The sequence below is a fragment of the Tursiops truncatus genome, chromosome 11 (assembly GCF_011762595.2).
Source record: "Tursiops truncatus isolate mTurTru1 chromosome 11, mTurTru1.mat.Y, whole genome shotgun sequence".
NCBI lineage: Eukaryota > Metazoa > Chordata > Mammalia > Artiodactyla > Delphinidae > Tursiops > Tursiops truncatus.
In genome coordinates this window covers 63573397-63595256 of record NC_047044.1, presented here as the reverse complement: position 1 = coordinate 63595256, position 21860 = coordinate 63573397, and the positions used below count along the sequence as shown (strand labels likewise).

The 21860-nt window shown below is 58.5% G+C and overlaps 1 protein-coding gene across 10 annotated transcripts; it reads right to left on the bottom strand.

The window, feature by feature from the left end:
* Nucleotides 1–222: 222 nt before the first annotated feature.
* Nucleotides 223–20738, bottom strand: ADCY6 (adenylate cyclase 6). Of its 10 annotated transcripts, XM_073788742.1 has the most exons (24): nt 20581–20728; nt 18580–18650; nt 17789–17840; nt 15385–16246; nt 11651–11800; nt 11151–11272; nt 10945–11056; nt 10655–10782; nt 9980–10138; nt 9762–9903; nt 9518–9646; nt 9221–9246; nt 8836–9022; nt 8535–8632; nt 8270–8357; nt 7999–8115; nt 7575–7733; nt 7101–7279; nt 6183–6218; nt 5971–6100; nt 5399–5662; nt 4377–4581; nt 3402–3526; nt 223–3173 (listed from the first exon to the last, which is right to left on the bottom strand). In XM_073788742.1, exons 4-24 carry the CDS (start codon nt 16240–16242, stop codon nt 3048–3050), a joined length of 3540 nt encoding a protein of 1179 aa, XP_073644843.1. In that variant the 5' UTR covers nt 16243–16246; nt 17789–17840; nt 18580–18650; nt 20581–20728; the 3' UTR covers nt 223–3047. The 10 variants fall into 10 exon arrangements, 8 of the variants coding, with proteins under 8 accessions (XP_073644843.1, XP_033722725.1, XP_073644845.1 ...); XR_012324425.1 differs by lacking the exons at nt 17789–17840; nt 18580–18650 and having other exon boundaries at nt 223–2379; nt 2838–3173; nt 20581–20737; XR_012324424.1 differs by lacking the exons at nt 17789–17840; nt 18580–18650 and having other exon boundaries at nt 223–2379; nt 2864–3173; nt 20581–20737.
* Between the last annotated feature and the right edge of the window lie 1122 nt (nt 20739–21860).

Genomic DNA, 21860 nt, shown 5'->3' with positions numbered 1-21860 from the left:
ATCTCGGAAGACACCCTGCCCCTCGTGATGCTGACAGGTCTTGGAGTAGTCATGCTCTGTGAAGACGCTGCCGTTTCACCTTGGCAAGAAGAAAACCAGAGGAAGCCCTCTGACCACAGACGAGAGAGGTCCACAGAGCCCCCAGACTGGGGCCTGGCTCCTACGCCAGGCTCTGCCACTTCTGACCCAACCCACAGCCCAGAACAGCTGCAGAGAACAGGGAATTTTACAAAGAGTTTGACTTTTATTGATATTTAAATATATTAAATATTTCACTGAAATACATGGTATACACACCCTCCCCCCCTACAAACACACACTGGTTACATTATAAAACCAAAGTCCATGGGCCTCCCATCCACTGACTCCCCCACCCCAACTGGCGAGGAAGGGGGCAACGTCAGCCCGGGGGAAGCACACGGCTGGCACTGCGGTACAGGGAGCCAGGGTGTGGACAGGTCCCTCCCACCTGGCAAGAAGCAGAGACAAGTCACCCAAGACTGCAGTCTTCCCACTCTGGTCTCCTTACAGCCTCATCCCCACCCCAGGACCCCACGCAGAACCTTCCTGTCCAGGGATGTGGCTGAGGGAAGGGGAGTTGACTTTCTGCCTGGACCAACTAGTCTTTTCCCCTTCTCCTGCCTTGGCTAATGAAGTGACCGATGGCCCATTTGGGTGATGCATGAAGATCCCCCAAAGCAGGCAGTACGAGCCAGAAACCAGGCTTCTGCGAGGAGCTAGAGTCAGAAAGGACACGAGAAAGGGCAAGACCTGCCCCTTCCAACCCCAAACCCAGCAACTCTGGGACCCTCTCTCCTCTGCCTCTCTAACGCCTCAAAGACAAAGCGATCTTCAAGCAAAATCCTGGCTAATGCCTCTGGCTTAAATAGGTACAGACAGAGAAACCAAGGCACCAACTAATTCAGTCCAGAGGCAAGGAGGTTGCAGGGAAGTGGGTAAAAGGCAGGCAGGGACAGGAAGGGAATCTAGGGTCCAGCCCTCCTAACCCTCCTGCCAGCTTTTGCAGGCTTCGTGTGGACTGGGGAGCCCGGAGTACGCTAGGCTCAAGCTGAAGGCTGGGGAAGGCTGAGGTCCAGGTTCCCCTCCCTTAGCCCTTAGTACCAGAATCTGGGTCCTCAGAGGGATCCCATGCTACCCCAGCCCCAAAGCATACCACATCCCAGGACACCAGCTGGGGAGCCCAGGAAACTCCTGAGCCTCTGCCCACCAAAGCCCAGACAGTTCAAGTGCAAGGAGCACTGTGGGCCTCAAGCAGGCGCTTGGGTCCCTGCCCCAGGCAGGGAGACAGTCGTGCTGCACACGTGGCCCCCAAACGGCACTTAGGGATTTGGCACAAAAAGGACTCCTCTCCCCAGGGCCACCCTCTTGCTACCACACCCCATCCCACTCCTGTGCAACAGGGGCATCTCTCTCCATCCCTTGAAATCAGAAATCCTGCCTTATTCCCAGAAGACAGAGGCCCACAGGAAGAGGCAACCCAGGGTGGAGAGCCAAGGAGCAGGACCACAGAGACACACAGACCACCACGCACACACGCTTACACAGACACGCACACCACCACGCACCCACGGTTACACACACACGCAGACCACCACGCACGCACGGTTACACACACACGCAGACCACCACGCACGCACGGTTACACACACACGCAGACCACCGCGCACGCACGGTTACACACACACGCAGACCACCGCGCACGCACGGTTACACACACACGCAGACCACCGCGCACGCACGGTTACACACACACGCAGACCACCGCGCACGCACGGTTACACACACGTGCAGACCACCGCGCACGCACGGTTACACACACACGCAGACCACCGCGCACGCACGGTTACACACACGTGCAGACCACCGCGCACGCACGGTTACACACACACGCAGACCACCGCGCACGCACGGTTACACACACACGCAGACCACCGCGCACGCACGGTTACACACACGTGCAGACCACCGCGCACGCACGGTTACACACACGTGCAGACCACCGCGCACGCACGGTTACACACACACGCAGGCCCTCCCCAGTGCCAGAGGCGTGGGAGGACAGGTTTGGGATCAGGGCCTCCTTCCTCCATGCCCTGGCCCTTTCCTATTTGGCAACAGAAGGGGTAGAGATGCTCCGTGCCCCCTTGCAGCAGACAGCAAGAGAGCACTGGGGCAGAGTGGCCTGATCCTGACCTTCGGATCGGTCTGGCACCACCCCCGTCCCTGGCCGGCCTGCGCTCTCTGGCACCTGCAGGCGAACATCCAGCTCCTGATCTTCTGACATCCCCACGCACACGCTTGCTGTCCGGCTGGGCATTTTCACAGTACCAGTGAGACCAGATGCCCCTTTCCCTGGAGCTGTGCAGGAAACGGGGCTAATCTGAGCTGGCAGAAGTCCCTTTGTTCCCCTTTGGGGACAGATCATGGGACTAGGATTTGGCAAATGGAAACATTCCCCTGAAATTTGGACAGAGCTGGGTCCCCAGAACATCTCCCTCCCGTGCCCTGTGTCTGTGAGGGAGACCTGGCTGGGGTAGGGAGTGCCCAGGACCCATGCTGGGGATGCAGGCATAGCAAAGGAAGGCAGGGATGGAATAGGCACTCTTCAAGCCTGCCCCAGTCTTTATAAAAATGTTCCCAGGAAAAAGAGGGAAAGGAAGGGCCCAGCCCTGAGCCAAGTGCCCAGACAGACAGGGAAAGGGCGGGCGTGGCAAGCTTCCATTTCAATCTCTGAGGCAGGAGACGTCCCCCTGCCTCTGCCGCTGCCCCCTCCCCTGCTCCCAAAAGCTGGGGAAAAGGAGAGAAAACAGCCCTACCCCAGTTAAGAAAGAAAGCCACTTGCATAATCCTCTTGGTATCCCCTCATTCACCAGCCTGAGGGCAGACGAGCGCGGTCCAAGTACAGCCTGCTGGGGTGTTCCCTCTTGCGGTCAGCAGGGTCTGCAGGCTCAGCCTCCCCCAGCGAGCATAGAGTCCACTCAAATGCCCACCTTGGTCCTTTCAGCCGAATTTGTAGCTGGGCCCTGCTAACTGCTGGGGCCTCCATTGAGGAAGTAGGTGGTCATCTCCCCCTTGCCCTTCACCTTGACCACCCCTCGACACTCCAGCTGGTAGCCCTTGGCCGCTAGAACCTGGTACAGGTCCGTGGTCACCTGGGGGGGTGGGGGGGGGGGAGGGGAACCTGCTTAGCCCAGGATCCTTCCTGCTACATTTGCAGGAGTCCAGGGGTGTTCTGCTCATGCCAGCTCCCCTCCCCCAACCCCGACTCCACCAACTAGAGAACAGCGCCACCCTTCCCCTGTCCTAGCTGACTGCAGAGAGGGCCCTGCAGAAGCCCTCTGGACCATACCCCTCCCAGCCTCTGCTCACATCCCCCTCACCTGGATTCGGTCGGGGACCCCCGTGCTGTCCATGCGGCTAGAGACGTTCACTGTGTTCCCCCAGATGTCATACTGCGGCTTCCGAGCCCCAATGACGCCTGCCACAACTGGGCCCATGTTCAGCCCTGGGGTAGGTGGGGACAGCAGTAAGAAATCGAGAGCAGTGGCTATTCCGCAGTCGGCCCAGGGAGGCACCCCCCTCCTGGCACCTTCAGAAGGACCCAGGGAAGAAACTGGAAAAGGGACAAGCCTCCTAGTCATAAAGAATGGAAGATGCGGGCATATCAGCTGAGGAGCTCCCCTGAGTCAAGGCGGCTATGCTAGCGCAGCAGCTAGTCTACCAATGCGCGCTCTGTGCCAACCACTCTGTAAGCGTTTTACACTATCTCATCCTCTCAACGGCCCCAAAAGGTAGGTACCATCATTCCCACCTTACAGAAAAGATACCTGAAGTTTAGAGAAGTTAGACAACTTGCTAAATAAGCCAGTTAAGTGGAACAGCCAGAATTCAAAGCAGACAGTCTGACTCCAGAACCCATGCTATTAACCATTCCCATCCACCAGTTCATCTGAGAGGAAGCGCCTCTTATCAGACTGGCCACAGAAAAGGACACGGGTACTGGAGCGTAGCTAAACCCGGTCTTGAATCCCAGTTCAGCCATTTACTAGTTGTATGACCTTGGCTGAGTTATTTACTCTCTCTGAGAGTCCATCTCTTTATCTGTAAAAGGGAATAATAACGTGAGGATTTATATGTGTTTAAAAAAAAAAAAAAAGCCTGGGACAGTGCTTAGCACAGAGCAGGCCTTCAATAAATGATCTCTGTTCTTACTATCGGACAATATAGGAGGTGGGAGAAAAGGAAAGCCCCACAGGACTCCCGACGGGGAATATGAGACGCCATCCCCAGCCTGCTGCCTCAGCTTCACCCAGAAACGGCCCTGGGAGAACCTGCCGTCACCCGGGCCCTCTCACCGATCTTCATCTGGAAATTGTTGAAGGAGTGCTCATTGATGTGCTTCATCTGCTCCATGAGCCGCATGGCGTAGTCGGCAAGGGCAGTGATGTGGGAGCGGCCCACCTGATCATAGGTGCTGGCATTCAGCCCAGAGGCAGCCATGTAGGTGCTACCAATCGTCTTGATCTTCTCCAGCTGCCGGAACCGCTCCTCGCTGATGATCTGGACAGCACAGGGGGACCTGGCTGTCAAGGCAGACAGGCCAAACCCAGCCCTGCCTCAAGCCTCAATCCTTGCCATGCCCTGGCCCCCTTCTCCACTTCCCTGGCTCAACACTCCCCTCCTTTGGGTAAGTGAGCCCCGCTTCCAGCCGCTGCTCTCAGTGCAGGACTAAGGAGCCGGGAAAACGGCCTCCCTCACCGGGCAGCCGTCAAAACCTAAGCCAGCACTGGAGCGCACAGCTCCAGGTCAACTTCGACAGCTTGCTGCAGAACCCAGAACCACAGGAGGGCTATCAGGCATCAGTGATTCCAACCCTCACCTTTGGGGAAACTGAGTCCCAGGCTGAGAAAGTGCCTTCCCTCCAGAACAGGGAACAACCCATTCCTGACCTGGATGTTCAGGTCACTTCTTCATATTTTGCTTCCATTCTCTCTATTCAGGGGATCACCTTGCTTACTTGGCCTCATGGGGCCATAGTCTACAGATTACCGGCTTCTTCAATGACCCCCACCTGCCACCTATCCTGGCCCCTCCACAGATCCTCACGTCCCCCTCTGCTCCCCAACAGTGATGACCCTGCCCCACTGGGGCTGAGCCTGCTGCCTGTGACACCTTCGTGAGCACCTGTCCCTGACTCCACTGTACCTACCTTTACTCCTACCCCTGACATCTCTGGGTCCCATCAGATCTCCCTTCCTCCTCCCAGTACCAACCATCCCCTCCAAGCCTGGCCTTCTTATCCATAGTTCTCCCCACTCCTCTGGTCCCCAAGTCTCCCCACCCTCCGCCAGCACCAACCAGCCGGCTGGACAAGTACCTCATCGAAGTCGGCGATGATCTCGTTGAGCAGCCGCAGGCACTCGACACCCTCGTTGTTGGCCTCCAGCTCCACGTAGAACTCAGAGAAGTTGGCAATGGAGGCGAACATGACGGCCACGCACTCACAGGACTGATAGTAGAGCTCATCATTCCGGCGCTCCCGGGCAAGGAAGTGGGCGGCCACGTCCTTGGGCAGAATGTTATGTAGCAGCCGCCGGTTGTATGCCTGGAGCTCCTCCATCTCCTCCTTCTCCCCTGTTGCCTGTGGACACCACACCCATCACCCACAGCCCAACATTCACAAGGCGTGGGTGCAGCGGCCAACACCTGGAGATGGGCATCAGAGGGAACCACGTGGAAGAAGAAAGGCATGGACAGGCCTAAAGAACAGGCAAAGAAGTAGAGGGGGCAGGGACAGGATGAGGCGGGGGATAGGGGACGGGCGCAGAGAAGGCATGGAGCCAGGGTGGGCTCGGGGCAGCCTGAGCCCTGGCCGGCCTAAGAGATGCCTGGCGTGGCCCAGGCTCTGCCCCTAGGATCTTCCCCCACCCCCGAGGCCCACCCAGTCACCTGCAGTTTCCAGAGGAAGTCCAGGCGGGCAGTTGATTCCACCTGCTGGGCATGCAGATAGAGCGCCAGTGCGAACACCAGCAGAATCACAGGGGTCATATATTTGAGTGCCACCCTCCCTGCGGCTGAGCTGAGGGAAGCAGAGGCAAGCTCAGTGTCTGAAGGAGGCATCTGGCAGCCCCACCCTTTGCTGCCCTAGAGCCCTCACTCACCAGTCCAGCACGCTGAAGGTCTCGTTGGAAGAAGCCCTGGCAGGAAGACACAAGAGACAGAGTCATCGGTTCTTCCTGGGTTGCCGGGTCGGGGCATGGAAGGGGAGACAGAAACTGCATTTACTGAGCACCATAAATCAGGCATTAGGCCAAGGCTTTTCCTTCTATTAACTCATTAAGAGCAGAGGTTCCACTCCTGGCTCCTCTACTCACCAGCTATGTGACCTGGAACAAGTTGCTTAACTCTCTAAGCCTCGGCTTCCTCATCAATTGATGAGTGATCAGATCTAAATAATGCATGCAGAAGGCTTAGCAGAGCGCTTGGCATCAGCAAGCCTTCGATAAACGTTACTTATAATAATCTTTACAACTACCTTGTGATATAGATAGCATTGCCGTTTTACAGATGAGGAAACTGAGGCTCAGAGAAGTTAATTCAACGATCCAAAGACACACAGCTAATAAGTGGCAGAGCAGGAATTCAAACAGCAGCAGACTCCAGAGGCTTTTTCTACCGCACCATATATTTCTACCACATACCCCGAGGGGTGAGGTTTTGCAGAGGAAAAGCCAGTGTGTTGTCCCAGGCAAAGCCCTCAAGCGGGAGTCAGAGTTTTGGTTCCTTTCCTAGCCAGGGCTCTACCACCAAGCAGCTGTGTGACCTACAGGTAGTTAAGAGTGGATATGAAAGCAACATGCAAATGCAAGAGGGAATTTTTTTTTAATGTCTAGCCTAAAGACCAAGGGACTTCCCAGGACTGGGGTTTCCCTGAGGTGACTGTTGGGGGTCATGTGCTGCCTCCTTTCACCCCACATGTGATGGGTGAGTGGTAGCATTCCAAGGGCACAGGGGGCTCACGGTGACCCAGCAGGGTCAAGAGGCTCCTGGGGGACTAAAGGGGCTGCGGATAAACTCACAAGCCATGGACGCCAAGCAGTAGGTCATAGTTGTCAAAGATGGTGGCCGGGGGACCCAGCAGAAGCAGCACCAAATAGATGAGCCCCAGGACAAAGATCATGGCCAGCTTCCCGATGCTGCTGATGTGCAGGAAGACAGAGCTGGCCAAGAGACTCAGCAACACGCTCCCGACGAAGTACTGGGGAGCAACGGCAGAGGCAGTGTTGGGTGAAGGCAGAGGCCGTGGCGCTCCCGTGCAGGGAGAACACTGCACGCCCCCGCCTGACCCAAGCTCCCCTCCACAACCTCAAACCCAAACCTCCTTCACCCTCCACACACCCCTAAAGCACACCAGGGCCCCGGGCTGCTCCTGGAGTTGGAGACTCTGGTGAGATCCTGGGTCCCCAGTGCCTATCACCAGGCCTGGCACAGAAGAGTCGATAACCGGAACTGATCAGGACCCCCCCCACCCCTTCCGAGCGCCACTTGGACACCTCAGGGAAGCTGCAAGTGGGTGCGGTGCCCTCACACAGGGGAGCATCCAGGCCCAGTGAGTAGTTGAGCTGCTGCAGGTGGCAGGCGGTGATGTCAGCGGGTGTTAAATTCAGCATCCGGGCTGCGCAAGTCCGTATGGGGGTGTGGTTACAGGTGAACTGCAAAAGTCGGGGGAGGTATATCAGGGTAACCGGGGAGCGGAGGGGTTACAAGGGCCGTGCCTTATAACCCAGGGGCCCTATACCCCAGGGGCCCAACTTCTCACTGAGGGATGACAAGAGGTAGGGGGGAGCAAGGAGAGAGGACAGGGGTTAACCTCACCCTTGCTTTGGGCAGGAAATGCATCTCATTCCTCTCTGTACCCCCAGCACCCAGAGTGCTTGGAACAGAGGAGGGGCAGAAAAATTCCCACTGGAACTTTACCATGTTGGCGATGGCAGAGACGAACACAAGCAGGACGGAAAAGATGCCAACCGCAGTGCTGTGTGCCCGCGAGCGGACGATGCTGCGAGACAGACGTCGCAGGGCCTGAGGGAACAGCTGCCGGGAGGCGGGAGACAGAGAGACGGAGGCCACGTCAGCCAACGGGTAAGGTCCCCCAGGGATGGGGCCCAATGGCAGAGGTGCGGCCTTCTCCTCCCTCCCCGCCCTTGGCCTGGCCTCCCCCACCAGCCCTGGAAGGCCCCCCACGTACAGAGCCACAGGAGTACACGGCGCAGGTCAGCACGGTGACCAGCAACAGCAGGAAGATACTGGCATAGATCCCAAGCATCAGGGCTGAGCTGGGGCGGAAGAGGGCCAGGGAAAATGTTACTCCGGGAGATCTGGACATCCTCATCCCATCCCCTGGGCAGGCAGGACGTGGGCCCCAGGGACTGTGTGCTTGCGAGGACGTTTAGGAAGGTTGTGGGAAGTGGTAGCGGGAAGAGAAGCTAAGCAAGGAGGGACAGGGCTCTCACGGTGGGAAGACGAGGAGCTGGATGAAGCAGATGAAGCAGAAGACCAACAGGGCACAGGCCACGTAGGCTCCGAAGCGGGGGTCCACCTTTCGCGAGTACTGGGGGAGAGGAGACTGAGCTGGGCGCTGGCTCCGCCCTGGGGAAGGCAGGGCACTACCAGTTGGCCCAGTTGATATGAATCCCCGCTGTGCCCTGTGGTCACCTCCCCACTCCCCAGAAACCTCACCTGTGCTCAGACTTCCCTGCCAGGGCCTCCCCTCCTCCCCCAGCCCTCCTCCTTCTGCCCTTGCATCCCCCAAACCTTCTTTTCAAGATCCTCTCTCTGGAAGGTGAGCAGGAACCGGCGCACGTGGTCCTTGCGCAGCTGATCGATGCTGCGGGCATCGATGGCACGGCCCAGGAACTCGTCTACCTCATCCTCAGGGTTCAGGGCGTCCTGGGCACCCCGGCTGAGGGCAGGGGACATGGCTTCACCAGGTGCCTGAGCACTGCCATGTGACAGGCGATGAGAAGGGAGGGGCACAGGAAGCACTCAAAGAAGGAGTGTGAGCGGGGTGGGTGGCACCCGCTCCCGTAAGACACATCTAAGGTCCAGGGAAGAGGGGGATCTTGGCTCCCCGCAACCCCGCCCCAGGGTGCAAATGCCTTCACCCAGCCCTTCTTCCCTACTCAACAACCTGACTTACTTGTCTTTGCTGGAATCATCAATGCCCTGGAGAAAGGGACAGAGTGTGCGAGTGAGGTGAAGGGTAGGCGACCTTCACCTCTACAATCCCTTCCCCACCCAGCACTGCGCTGACGGCTCTCCCCATAGACTCTGGGGGGATTGGGACCTCTGGGGTGAAATCATCCCTCTATCCCCAATTCCAGAAACTACGGAGACGGCAGCCACGACGAGGAAGGCAGAAGAGGCAAGGAGGACACAGAGTGCTGAGGGAGACAGGAAAGCGAGGCCCCAGGTCCCAGCGCCGTGGGCCCCTCACCATCTGCCGGAAAGCCTTGGAGTCCTTGGTCCGGGAGAAGGTGCGGTCGGGCACCCAGCGTGGCATCAGCCCCTCCACGGAGTTGGCCCGCGCCCGCTGCAGCTTGGCCAGCATGGCCTTCTCCTCTTTCTGTGTGGGCAGCATGGGCACAGGCTGGGAAGAGTGGCCCGGAGAAGGCCTCTGCCAGCTCCCCCCATCTGCCCCTCTCCCCGTCTGCCCACCCCCGCCCCGCCCCAGCCCTGACCCGCTTCTGGCTGGCTCCCAGGATGAGGAAGGTCTCAATGTGCTGCTCCTTGAGGTAGGCGTTGCGCTCCCCGCCACGGCCCGGCTCCACCTCGTAGTCCCCGTTCAGGTACTGCAGCGTGGCCCGAGTGATGTGGATGCGGCTGCGCGGGACAGGAGGGTGAGACCCCTGCTCTGCCGGGGGCGCTCCCGTCCCTCGCCCCCTGGACGCACGCTCACCCGGCCCGGCCCCCGGCCTCCATGTGATTGGCCAGAGTCACGTCGTTGGACCACACGTCGAACTGCCATTTCCGCAGGCCAAGGACGCCGCAGTGCACGCGCCCGCTGTGGATGCCCACGCGCATGTTCACATTCACACCTGTCACCTCGCGCACCAGCCTGGGAGGAGGCGGCCTGGCTTAGCTCCTGGCACGGTCCTCCCCACTCCCAGCCCGGAGCCCGGCCCTGTGCTCGCCTTGGAGCCAAGTGGGCAAGGACAGACCCAGTCGCAGGGCACACGGCACCCCCTCAGCAGGACATGGGCAAGAGGCTGCATGGGGCCCAAGGACAAATGTTTGGGAGCCCTGTTCACCAGCAGGGGCCCAGCAGCATCTCATGGGACTGAGCCAGGAGAGGAGGAATCACTACCCTCCCTTTGGGCCTACTCAGCTGGCATCTTCTCCAGCCCAAATCCCCCTCATCCTGGCTCCCCCTACCCCATCCCAGCTGGCTGTAGTCTAAGGTGCACATGGGTCTTCACACAGGCTGAAGAAAGACCCTTTCCCCTCCCCAGTGATGGATCTCCAAGACAGGGAGACAGCCAAGACTGAGAAAAAGTCCCGAGGACACATCAAAGGGCAGGAGCAGGTTGGGGCACCCTCAGTTCCAGGAAGCCTGGGAGGGGACGGTGCTCACGAGATGGCCTCGATCATGTCCACCCCCATCTCCACGCAGCAGTGGGCATGGTCTGCCCGGGCCTCCGGCAGCCCTGACACACAATAGTAACAGTCCCCTAAGATCTTGATCCTCAGGCAGTGATTTTCCTAAAGGAGAAAGAGTCGGGGGAGAGCCACCTTTACTCCGGCCCAGCCTGCCTGGCCCACTAGCCTCACTGCAGATTCCATTGGCCCCCATCCCCCAAGGCCGCTGCCAATGAGGCTTGCCCTCACCCCGTCGGCCCCACCCCCAAGCCCTAGCACCCTCACCGCAGCCAGCTTGTCAAACCGGGCAAAGAGCTCGTTCAGGGTCATGACCAGCTCCTGCGCCGTGCACTGGGATGCCAGGCTGGTGAAGCCTTCAATGTCCGCAAACAGGATGCTGAGGACGACGGCAGAAGATGGAAGGGCGATGTGGCCCTCAAAGACTCCCAGATCCCGCACCTCTCCCAGCATCCTCCCCACCCCCACCCTACCTGACATTGTCATGCTTCTGGATGTAGATCCTGTGAAACATCATGTCTTCTTTCTTTGCGCTGATGTCTTCTTTCATCTCCATGGCAACATGCTGGGGCAACACGGACAGCAGCAGCCGCTCCTAGACCAGTGGTTTCAACAGAGGACCCCTATCTTCTTGGCCTCACATTTTAATCCCTCCTGGTCCCTCCACATCCCCCAAACCCTCCCAGACCTCTCTGGAGACCTGAGCTTCCCTTCTGGACCGTGGCCTGACTCTCCCCCATTAGAGTCCTCAGCCTTCTCTGACTACACCCCACTCAACCCCTCAGATGCACTCCATCTACTCCCTCCCACCCTCAGACAGGACAGGAACCCCAGTGTCAAAGGGCCTCTGTGATACACAATCAGGGGGAACCATTCACGCTATTCCATGGAGTTGCATGAGGGGGCAGATCCAATCTGCAAGCTACACGCAGGTGAGATGGGGGAAGGCCGTGATCAGGGGGGGCAGCCCCACCTGCTGCCGATTCTCATGCTGCAGGTGCAGCCGGGCCTGGATGTAACCACGGGTCTCCTGAAAGGCCTGGCGCTGAGACACCTCAGCCGGGTAGTGTGTGCAGATGCCAATGACATTGGTGCAGAGGAACAGCAGCATGTTGGCACCGAGCTGCAGAGGGGTGGCAGAGGCAAACGGTGACCACCCCCAACACACACAGGTGCAACTAGCTAGGCTCTCTGCAGATGCACTGCTTTGGGGAGGAAGCCAGGATCCTGTGCCCTGTCTTTCCCAAGCTGTCCCCACCCCTGCAATACCTCCCCATCCCCACAGGACTCCAGCTCCCTGCCTGGATCACTCCATGGCTAGAAATGTGATCTTCTCACAGCTCCTGGGAGCAGAAGCACCCACCAGGGCCAGGTGGGTCACAGGGCCTGGGCCCAGCACACTATGATTCCCTGCCCCACAAACACCCCAAACAAAAGACAAATGATGAAAAAAAAAAAAAAAGGACAAATGATGCTCCTTCTGCATACGTGGTTCTCCTTACAGGACGACACCCAGGAGATCTGAGCTCTACATCTTCCTGTGAGTGCCCAGGACACGTCACCTCATCTCTAGGGGCCTGTTTGCTCATCTAGAACCTGGAGAGGGAGAATAAGATCTCCAAGGTCCCTCCCTGCCCTCACATAAATTAATATAATAATAATTTTATTATTATCATTACTGGAGCTAATTTGTTGGCTGCCTACAAATGTGCCTAGATTCTATAGGTGTCCTCCGTATGTTAACGAATGTACTTCTTACAACTCTATGAAATCAGTAGCACTATCTCATTTGAAAGGTGAGGGACTCAGGCACAGAGAAGCTATGTAACTTGCCCAAGATCACACAGCTGGTAGTAGCCAGTGTGGGGCTTGAGTCCAGGAGAGTCGGACTCCCAAGCTGTGTCCTAACCCTACTGTAAACTACATTCCAGGTTCCCAGGATTCCTACTCACTCCACTCACCTAAGCTCTTGAGGCCCAGCCTCAGAACCCAGGCTCGGGAATCATCAATTCTACTGACACAGAGAACCCTTTGGAACTGGGATGGGGTGCCACCGTGCCTGGCCAGCCCCGACACTCGGCCCAGCCAGGCCCCAAGCCCTAGGACCCCGATCCTAGGATGTTCCGCCCTCAGTCGTCAGCAGCAGCACTGGCTGGAGAGCAAGCCTAAGGGAAGCCGACCTCAGTGTTTCTGGAAATTCAGGGGTTAACCTGGAACTTGTGGCTCCACCCCAGAGTTGGCTGGGGCAGGGCTCTGGTTTGGGGAGAAGGGAGGGCAAGAGCACCAACTGGAAGCCAGGAGTTCTGGGCTCTTCCCGGAACCAGAACTAGTCCTGCAAACTTGGGCATGTCACTCAATCTCTGGGACCTTGGTTTCATTTTCCTTGGGTAAGATGGAGGGGTCCGGCGAACCCCCAGCCAACTCCAGTTCCCGTCCTCTAGGATTGGCCTCCCAGCTTCCCTTCTCAGTCCAGCTCACAAGGGGCCCCCCTCCCAGCAGCAGGGGTGAAGAGGGGGGCACACTATCTCCCCCGGGGGTTTCTAAGAATAGCCCCCAGTGGGGGAGAAGGAAAGGGGGGCAAACCAGGCAACTTCCCTTCCTGGCCCCAGGAGCCCAAGAGGAAAATGTGAGTCATGGTGGAGGGAAGGGGAAGGGGGACAAGAGACTGAAATAGATCTGTACACAGACCCCTATCCGACTGTGAGAAAAAATGGATGTCAGGGCACTGTAGGAGACTCCAGGCTGGGCTGGGGCACTGGGTGAAACTGCTCAGTGTGTCTGAGTGAGCAGGTCATAGGAGGATGAAGGGGCTGGATCCGGGAAGGGGCTGACCAAGGAGCCTAGAAAGGAGGCCACAGCCCCACCCTACCCAGAAACCTGTAAGCCAGCTGGGTGCAGAGAGCCTGTACGCCAACTGGATGTAGAATCGAGGCATGTTCTCAGCTCAGAGAAGTGGTACGGGGCCGCCCCGGCCCCAAGGACTGGCACAGGGCAGGGGCCGCTTTCTCCACTCGCCCACTGAGTGAGGCTGCAGCAGGGTGCCCCGGAGAGGCAGGAGACTGGTATCGTCCTGGCCTCCATGGGACTGCGCGTCCCCAGTCAGGCCCTGGGCTTGGCTCTGGGCACCATGCCAGCTGAGACCGGGGAAGAGACACCCACCTACCCCAGCCAGCCAGAGAGGATAGGGGAAGGGAGGCACCACCTCCAAGCTCCTCCTTCCCCAAGAGGGCAGTCCAGCTCCAAAGCCCAGTGTGACAGCTACCCTGGAGAGAAACTGGGGGCTAGCAGTGGCAGAAGGACCCTGGCCCTTTAAGAGATCTGACAGTGCCCTGCGGGTATGTGCTCCACAAACAAACTGGCTATAAGGTTACTCTTAAAAAGGTACATTCTGTTCCACAGGCTGGGCAGGGAAGGGCATCACGCCAGAGCACCCAGCTTCGAACCCTGGGAGCCCCAGGCAACTTCCTCTTTGTAGGTGGGGCTGGGGTGGGCTATAGGCCATAAGCCCTGGGCAAGGCAGAGGCTGGCTCCCTCAAACCTGGAGCGAGACAGAGGACAGCACCATCTCAACCAGGGTGCCAATGGAGGGATCTCGAGGTGTGCTGGCCGGGCGGCTGTGCCTACAGCCGCCCCTAAAGGATCAGCTGGGCAAGAGCCCCTGTCCCTGGTCAGGGGGATGACACAAGACAGCCAACACCACCAGCTCACATCTCTCTGCAAGGGACATCCGGAAGTCCCTTCACTGGGAACCATCCCCACAGCATCCCCGCAGCTCCCTGCCTCCAGGTGAGAGCGGTACCCTGTCGGGTTTTACTCCACTCAGAGAGGGTGGGGCCCTGAGAGCAGCATCATGAGGTAGCTACTATTTTTATCCCAGTTTTACAGACTGGAAAACGAAGGCTGGGAGAGGCAAGGTTAGCTGTCTAGGATCTCACAGAGAAGAATGCAGCCCACTGGACAACCAGGGCTGCCTGCAGCCAAGTCTCTGCGACAGCCTCACCTCACACACCACTCTGAAGCCAGAGGTGGAAGCCCACAGGGGCAGAGAGCCTCAAGGCAGGCTGCCAGAGCCCTGGTGCCCAGTGGGAAGAGGGCGGGATGCGGTCGGAGCCTAAAGCCCCTCTCGTCAACAGTCCAGCCCCAAACTACTCCCGGCCCAGGACAGAACTGACCCACTCATCGCCTTCCCTGTCCTCCCGGAGCTGGCCTCAGTCCAGGAGAGAGGCAACTCCTCCCTTGCTAACTGCATCCAAAACCTACTCGATCCCTCCAGATCGCCACCTAGAGCTGCCCTGCAGGGAAGGCACCAGGCCCTGAGTCTCAAGTGTCAACTTGGGGCCAGAGGTGCCGAAGTCTGGATGTAGCCTACCCAGCCCCCTCAGCCCTGCCCCAACCCCGGGGCTGAATGTCACCTGCCCACCTCCAGCCTCACGTTGGGTCTCTACAGATTATGCTATTTCAAGGGCCTCAGGCTAAAGAGCTGTAGACTGTGGCCCACGGGGACAGAGCACAGGCTTTAGGTTCTGGAGCCTTCCCTTCCCTTAGCAGTGCCTTCTGCCTCAGATCCCAAATGGAGACCCACCCCTCCTCGCAGATACAGCCAGACGTCCCTCTCCCGTGTCCACCCGTGACTCTCCCACCCTCGATTAGCAGACCCCTTCTCACGCCCGCACTGGTGCCCCCACGCCTACCTCCCCGACCACCCACCTGCTTCCAGAGGAAGGCGTCACCACGGTTGAGTTGCCAGGCCAAGATCAAGTGCAGGGTGGAGAGGCCCAGGCCACTGAAGACAGCGGCCCGCATGCGGATGGGGAGAAGCGTGTAGGTGATGTAGACGAAGAACACGGGGCACCAGAGGCCTACGGAAGGGCTGCGGGGGCTGGCTGTCAGGGCGCCGCCGACCTGCACGGCTGCCAGGATGCCCAGCACCACGTAGCTCACCAGCCACATGGAGTCCTGGCGGAAGCTGTGTCGATTGCACACCACCATGAGCGCCACGAAGAGGACGGCGGCGCAGGCCAGCAGGGCCACGTAGGCAGGCTGAGGGTGGGCAGGCGCGGCGTGGAAGGCCAGCAGCACGGCCGTGAGCAGCACGAGCACCGCCATCAGCAAGGTCAGGCTGCTCTGGTTCATCTGGAAAAAGTACCTCTGGTACAAGCGCTCCAGCTTGGCCGAGCGGAACTGCTTCGACTGGAACACCTGCACCAGCCGGCGCCAGCACGCTCGCCTGCTCCTGGCGGCTGCATTGGGGGCCCCCTCAGCGGCCCCGACCGCCACGGTCGCCTCAGCGTCCTCGAAGCCCAGGGCCACGGCCCGCAGCCCCAGCTCCAGGCCCTTGCCTGGGCCACCCCTCCGGATGAAGGCCTCATCCTGCCAGGGGCACCGAGGCGTGGCTGCGGGGGTCGGGCTGGGCGGCTGTGCACCCTGAAAGCAGCTCATATAACGGGGTGTGCAGAAGCCGCTGGAGCGAGTCCCGCGGCGTGGACGCTTCTGCCCATTGCGCTCGCCCCAGGCTGTTTTCCGTTCATCCACTTTGGGGACCAGGAGGCCACTAAACCATGACATCCTGCTGGGAGGAAAGGAATGGGGTGGTGTCAATACCACCGTTACTGCCGCCACCAGCAGCTTTCATTAACCGAGCGCTTCCCGCTACCAAGCTGAGCACCTCAGACACATCCTCCTCCTGAAATGACTCTGAGAAAGACCAGGGTATCCCCAGCCACCAGGTGAGGAAACTGAGGCAGAGGGAGGTGAAGTCACTTGCCCGAGATCAAGCAGCCATACAAGTGTGAGAACCAAAATTCTAACCCAGATGTGTCTGACTCCAAAGCGATTCAGTTAAACATTCACCTCTTCCCTAACAGGCACTGATTTCCTGGTGGCTACAGACCCACTCGAGTGCCTGTCAATGAGAAAAGCCGCCCAGCTCAGGCGAGAGAGAGCACAGCCCAGGCAGGGGCAAGCACCACCCCGCACCGGCAGAGTGTTGCCACTGGTGTCCCAGTGGAACCTGATCCTCTGAGTTTTCAACAGAAGCTGAATTCTAAAAAATGGAGGCTTTAACATGACATCTCCTGACTTTTAAACGTTGGCAAGTAATTCACATTTTTCAACACTGCAAGCCAAATAAATCACATCTACGGAATGAATTCAGCCTGTGAGCTGCCAATCGGTGACCTCTGTACCACAGGGAATCTCTTTCCACATCCGTCCCCATCACACTCACACACTGTGCACACTTCACAGAGTTCAATTCAACTCCTCCCTCCGGTTACAGCTTCAACAAAACTTCCTCAGGAAGGTGTCCCAGCTCCCCCACCCAGACTAAGTTTGGTCCCCTGTTCACTCTCCATACATTTCCTCCATGGTACTGACCACCATTATCATTAAATCATCCCTTGTTTAATGTGTGACTCTGCCCCTCGGACTATAAATGTTAGGAGGGAAGGGATGGTATCTATTTTGCTCAGCGCTTTATCCCCACCCCAGGTACCCCCAATACTGAGCCTGGCTCACAGTAGGAACTCAACCAATTTATGAGTTGAAAAGAGAGAAAGAAACCAAGCTCAAGAGCACTGGTATAAAGAAGCTAACGTGAAATAATAATAACGATATGACTCTTCATCTTTCTCACTGCACTCCAGTCCTCTTAACCTCTTTGCTGCTCCCCAACACACCGTGCACGGGACAGCCTGGGACCTCGGGGCTTGCTGTTCCCTCTGCCTAGAATAAGAGCTCCTCCAGGTCACAGCTCTTATGTCCCCTTATCAGTGCGCTTTCCCTGACCACTCTATTAAAATAGCAACCCCCTTTCCTGGAGCTCCGTATCTCTCTTCCGAGCTTTATGCTTTATTTTTCTCCACAGCTCTTATCAGCAGCTACCATTCTATATATTTTTCTTATTTGTTCATTGTCTGTCTCTCCTAACTGGAATGTCAACTTCATGAGGGCAAGGATTTTGGCGTGCTTTGCTCACTGCTACATCTGCAACAACTGGTAGGGTCTAAATAAATGTTCGTTGAGTAGATAGGCAGGTAGGTGGGTGGATGGATGGATAACACTCCCATGCACTTTCCGTCTGCTTGAAACTTTTCGAGGTCCTTTCACATACCTAAGTCCATCTGATCTTCACCAGAACCCTGTGAGGCTCGTCCTGTGGCCATCTGGGGCACAGGACAGATTTGACAGCAAAAAAAAAAAAAAAAAGAAGAAGAACTGAGGTCCACGGTAATTTTATACAGCTGGCCCAAGTTCTAGAGGACACAAGTAATCAAGTCAGCCCCATAATCTCACGTCTCCAGGAGGGAAGTGTCTTGACCTGGGGGAAGGGGAGGACTCCATGACAACACCCTCAATGTGTCTCCCAGCTGAGCCCAGCTCAGGAGGAGGTGAGGGTGAGAGCACTGCCACCCATGGATGCCTGCATCCCCACCAGGGCCACCCTCCTCCATGCCCACGGGGCACCCTGAGGGGCTCCTCGTACTTAAACCTGCAGAGCTAGCAGCACTGACATTTGTACTCACTAGGGGACAAGGGGGAGAGTATCCAGAGCTTGCCCCGGGTGGCCACAGGACCAGACGCTCAAGCCACAGAAGCAGTGCTCCAAGCAGACACCCAGGGGCCCACCAAGCAGAAGGCGGACTGGGGACCTCTCTGCACATGGGAAACCCCCATCTCTGGTACACCCTCCACTAAGTTCTCTTGGCATCCCTTCTCCTATATCCCACGGAGCAGCAGGCCCTTCAAGCCCTTAACATCACCAACGGCACCATCTGGAGGGCCAGATCAAAAATCCAAGACTTTTGGTCACGCTGACATTTGGCAAAAGTCACCAGAGAAAGTCTGGCTCTTCAAAACACTTCATTAGAAACAAGATCTTTGGAGTGAGACCACGTTTCAAACCTTATTGTGATTCTTTGCTAGCCTCGCAGCCTTGGACAAGTTACTTCACCTCTCTATGTCACTTTCTTCACCTGTAAAATGGGAACAATAAGAGTTGCGAGGAAAGAAGGTAACAGCCCCCATCAGGCATGTAGTACACACTCAATAAACACTAGCTCTTCTCCTCACTCTACACCACTTTGAACCCAAAACCCTGCCAGCGTCCAAGAGATGGAAAGACAGGAAAATTGTGAGCAAAAACCCACACCTCCCCAGCCAGTCAGACGCCTGGCCCTATCAGTCCCTGTGTCCTCGGCTGTCAGTCCCAAGAGCTGCGTGAGACAGAGCCCAGAGTAAGCAGGTTTCTTCACTGCCCCCCATGACATTTTGCTTCAGCCTCCTCCCCCTCGCCAGTCCCCTGACCTGTCCTCACCACGCCCCCACCCCACTGGCCAGACCTTTGTTTCCAAAGGACCTGTTTCTGGCCATGCTCCCAGCCCCCTGGAAGCACAGCCTAGCACGTGGCTCGTACCCGCAGAGGAAGGCGCGTACACTGTCCAGGGGAATGCATGACCCTCCCAAGAACACTCTGACCCCACAAGTGGATAGCTTCAGAGATCTGTAATTGTCCAACCAACTGCAACCATCCCACCCTGGGCTCCATTCCAGGCACTGCCCATCTTGGAGAACTTACTCCTGGCACCCCACGCCAGGCTGGTACGGCAGGGAACAGGGCAGGGCACTGTTCAAAGCCACAAAACTTCCCTATATGGGGCCCCAACCCTCCCTGTCCAGGAACCCATCACTATGAACCACAGACCACCTCCTTCCTCCCCAGAGATAGGCTCCTGAGCTTGTGCCTCCGACCCCCTCCTTCCCTGGGTCCTGGTTTCTTTGCTCTCTCTCACAGATCTGCTACTCCAGGCACCACCGGCTCCCAAGGATGGAGCCATGTCCATTCAGCCTGGCAGACCGAGGCCCAGTGTCTCTCAGACCCCAGGTCCCTCCTGAACCTGGATCCTCCAGCCTGAGACCCAGAGTCTGAAGCAGGCCAGGGCCCAGCCGCAAGGATGGCTCTGCGCGCTGCTTTGCCCAAACCCTCTTCCTAGTCACCTCCTGTTCCCAAAAGGTGGCAAAAGGAGGCTCCAGGGGATTTAAAAGGACTTCAGAAAGTTCATGGAAGAAGGCATTGCCCAGGCAGGGCACTTCAGTGCCAGCACCGCCCACCAGGCTGGGACGTGGGCCTCAATTCCAGGCCTGTCCAGATGTAGAGAAACCTCCCCAGGGCCTGTATCTGGAGGTCCATCAACCCTTCTCCTCCCTTCCCCAGCCCTTGGTCTCCCTAAAGACTGCACTGAGGTCTCACCTCCACCCCAACCATACAAACCCCACCAGGGCCCTCCAGTCACAGGGGTACTCCGGTAAGCAGAGGGTATAGGAAAAGAGTCCACAGCCTGATTCCACCTCTAGCTTTTCAGTCAGGCCCCAGAGCCTGTTCTGAATAAAGTCTGCCCACCCTGCCCACCCTGCAGCGGGCCTGGACACCAGCCCTTTCATTCCCAAGGTCTGGGGTGAGGGGAGGGGGACTCCTGCAGACAGAGGGCATCCCTCCCTCCGCCCAGGCTGCCTCCCCTTCCCCGAAACACAATCACACTGTACCTCAAACTCGGAGGCTCACCCACAGCCCCGCTGCAAAAACCTCAGGACAGCCCCTCCCCCAGTACATGCCTCTCCCCCTCTTCCCAGCAAGCCGGGAACTCGCCCCGGGTGGAGGAAGGGAAGCACAGGGCAGGGAGTGAGGGTGGGAGCCTTGAGCCCCGGACCCAGGACTCCTCGATCCCCCATATCCTCCCGGACTTCCCCCCGCCAGCCTCGACAGCCTCGGGCTCCCCCCGCGCCGGCTTCCCCGCCAGGACCACAAAACTCCCGGGAGCCGCGCGGGAGTCTGCCAGCCGCACGGAGACCCGAGCGCCGAGCGCCGGGCGCCGCCGCCTCCCCAGACTCTCCTCCGCGCTGTCTCACCTGCCGGCTGGGGTCGGCGCCTCCCCGGGGCCTCCGCCCCGCCGCAGCCGCGGGCTCCGGCCGGCCGGCCGGCCGTCCCGCAGTCCTGCTCCGTGCCCGCGCGTCCCGGCCGCCCCTCCCGCCGTCCGCAGTCCGCCCGGCCCTCGCCCCCTCCCTTGTTGTCCAGCGCAGCCGCCCTCTACCCCGGATCCAGAAGTCCCCTCCCCGCCGGCTCCCGGACTCCCCGCCTTAAAGGCACAAGCTCCTTTTGTCTGGACACCCCCTCCCCCTCCCCGGACGCCGGGCAGGGTGGCCGGCTCCCCTTCGAAGGAACGGGGTAGGGGTGGGGGAGACCGAAGAATGGAACCCCTCCCTCCGCGCGCCCCCTCCTCTCCTCCGGCCGCTCCCTCCCCCAGTCTTGGGAAAACAAGCGGCTACTGTTCTGGGATCAAGACCCCGGGAAAGAGCGGGCCGTCCAGCCCGCTCCCCCTTCTCTCCACCCCCGGGCTGCGTTCTCCAGCATTCTCTTCCCACCCTCACCCCAGGGGTCCCCAAAGGCGCCGGGCAAACCCACCCTCTAGCAGCGATTACCACCCCCCTCCCGCCCAGCACACCGAGGGTCGGCTTCCTTCCTGGCGGGGTCCCCTAAGCTGAACCGGTGCCCAGCACCCACTCCTCACCCCCATCTCCCCTCCTCCCTCCCCCAGCCCCCACCCTGCCATTCCCGCCCCGCCTGCCACGGCCCTGCTCCCCCCCCACGAGGGAACTCAGTTTAATAATTAATTAAGATTTCATTCCACAAGGCGCCAGGTGTGTGCGGCCTGCTTCCCCACACACCGCTTTTTCCCTCCTCCCCCAACCCTCCGGGGCGCTGGCCCCAAGCAAACCTCCTACACCCTGAGCCCAGAAGGGGGCCTGAGGGAAGGGGCACTCTCCACGCTGCCCACCGGCCCCTCTCTCTCTGGGGAGCTCCTCCAGCACCTGCCCACGTGTAGAGTCCCTCCCTGTCTCCTCCCCCCCCCCTCCCCGCACCTTTTACCCAAAGGGTTGTGCTTCCCTGCGGAGTGTGGAGGGTGGAGAGAGGGGGCATTGCTAGGGTACTGAGAAATTGTTTGGGGCTTTTACTTCCCACGTTTTCAAGCACGGAGCTGCGGCCCAGTTACCTGGGTGATGGGAAAATCTCGTGGAAGCTGCTTTAACCCTTTGAGGGTTAGAAAGATGGTGTAGCCAGAAAGGAGAAGAAGGTTAATAAACTCACCCAGGATGCAAGTGATTCTGACTTTAGAGGGGATGCCGGTCCT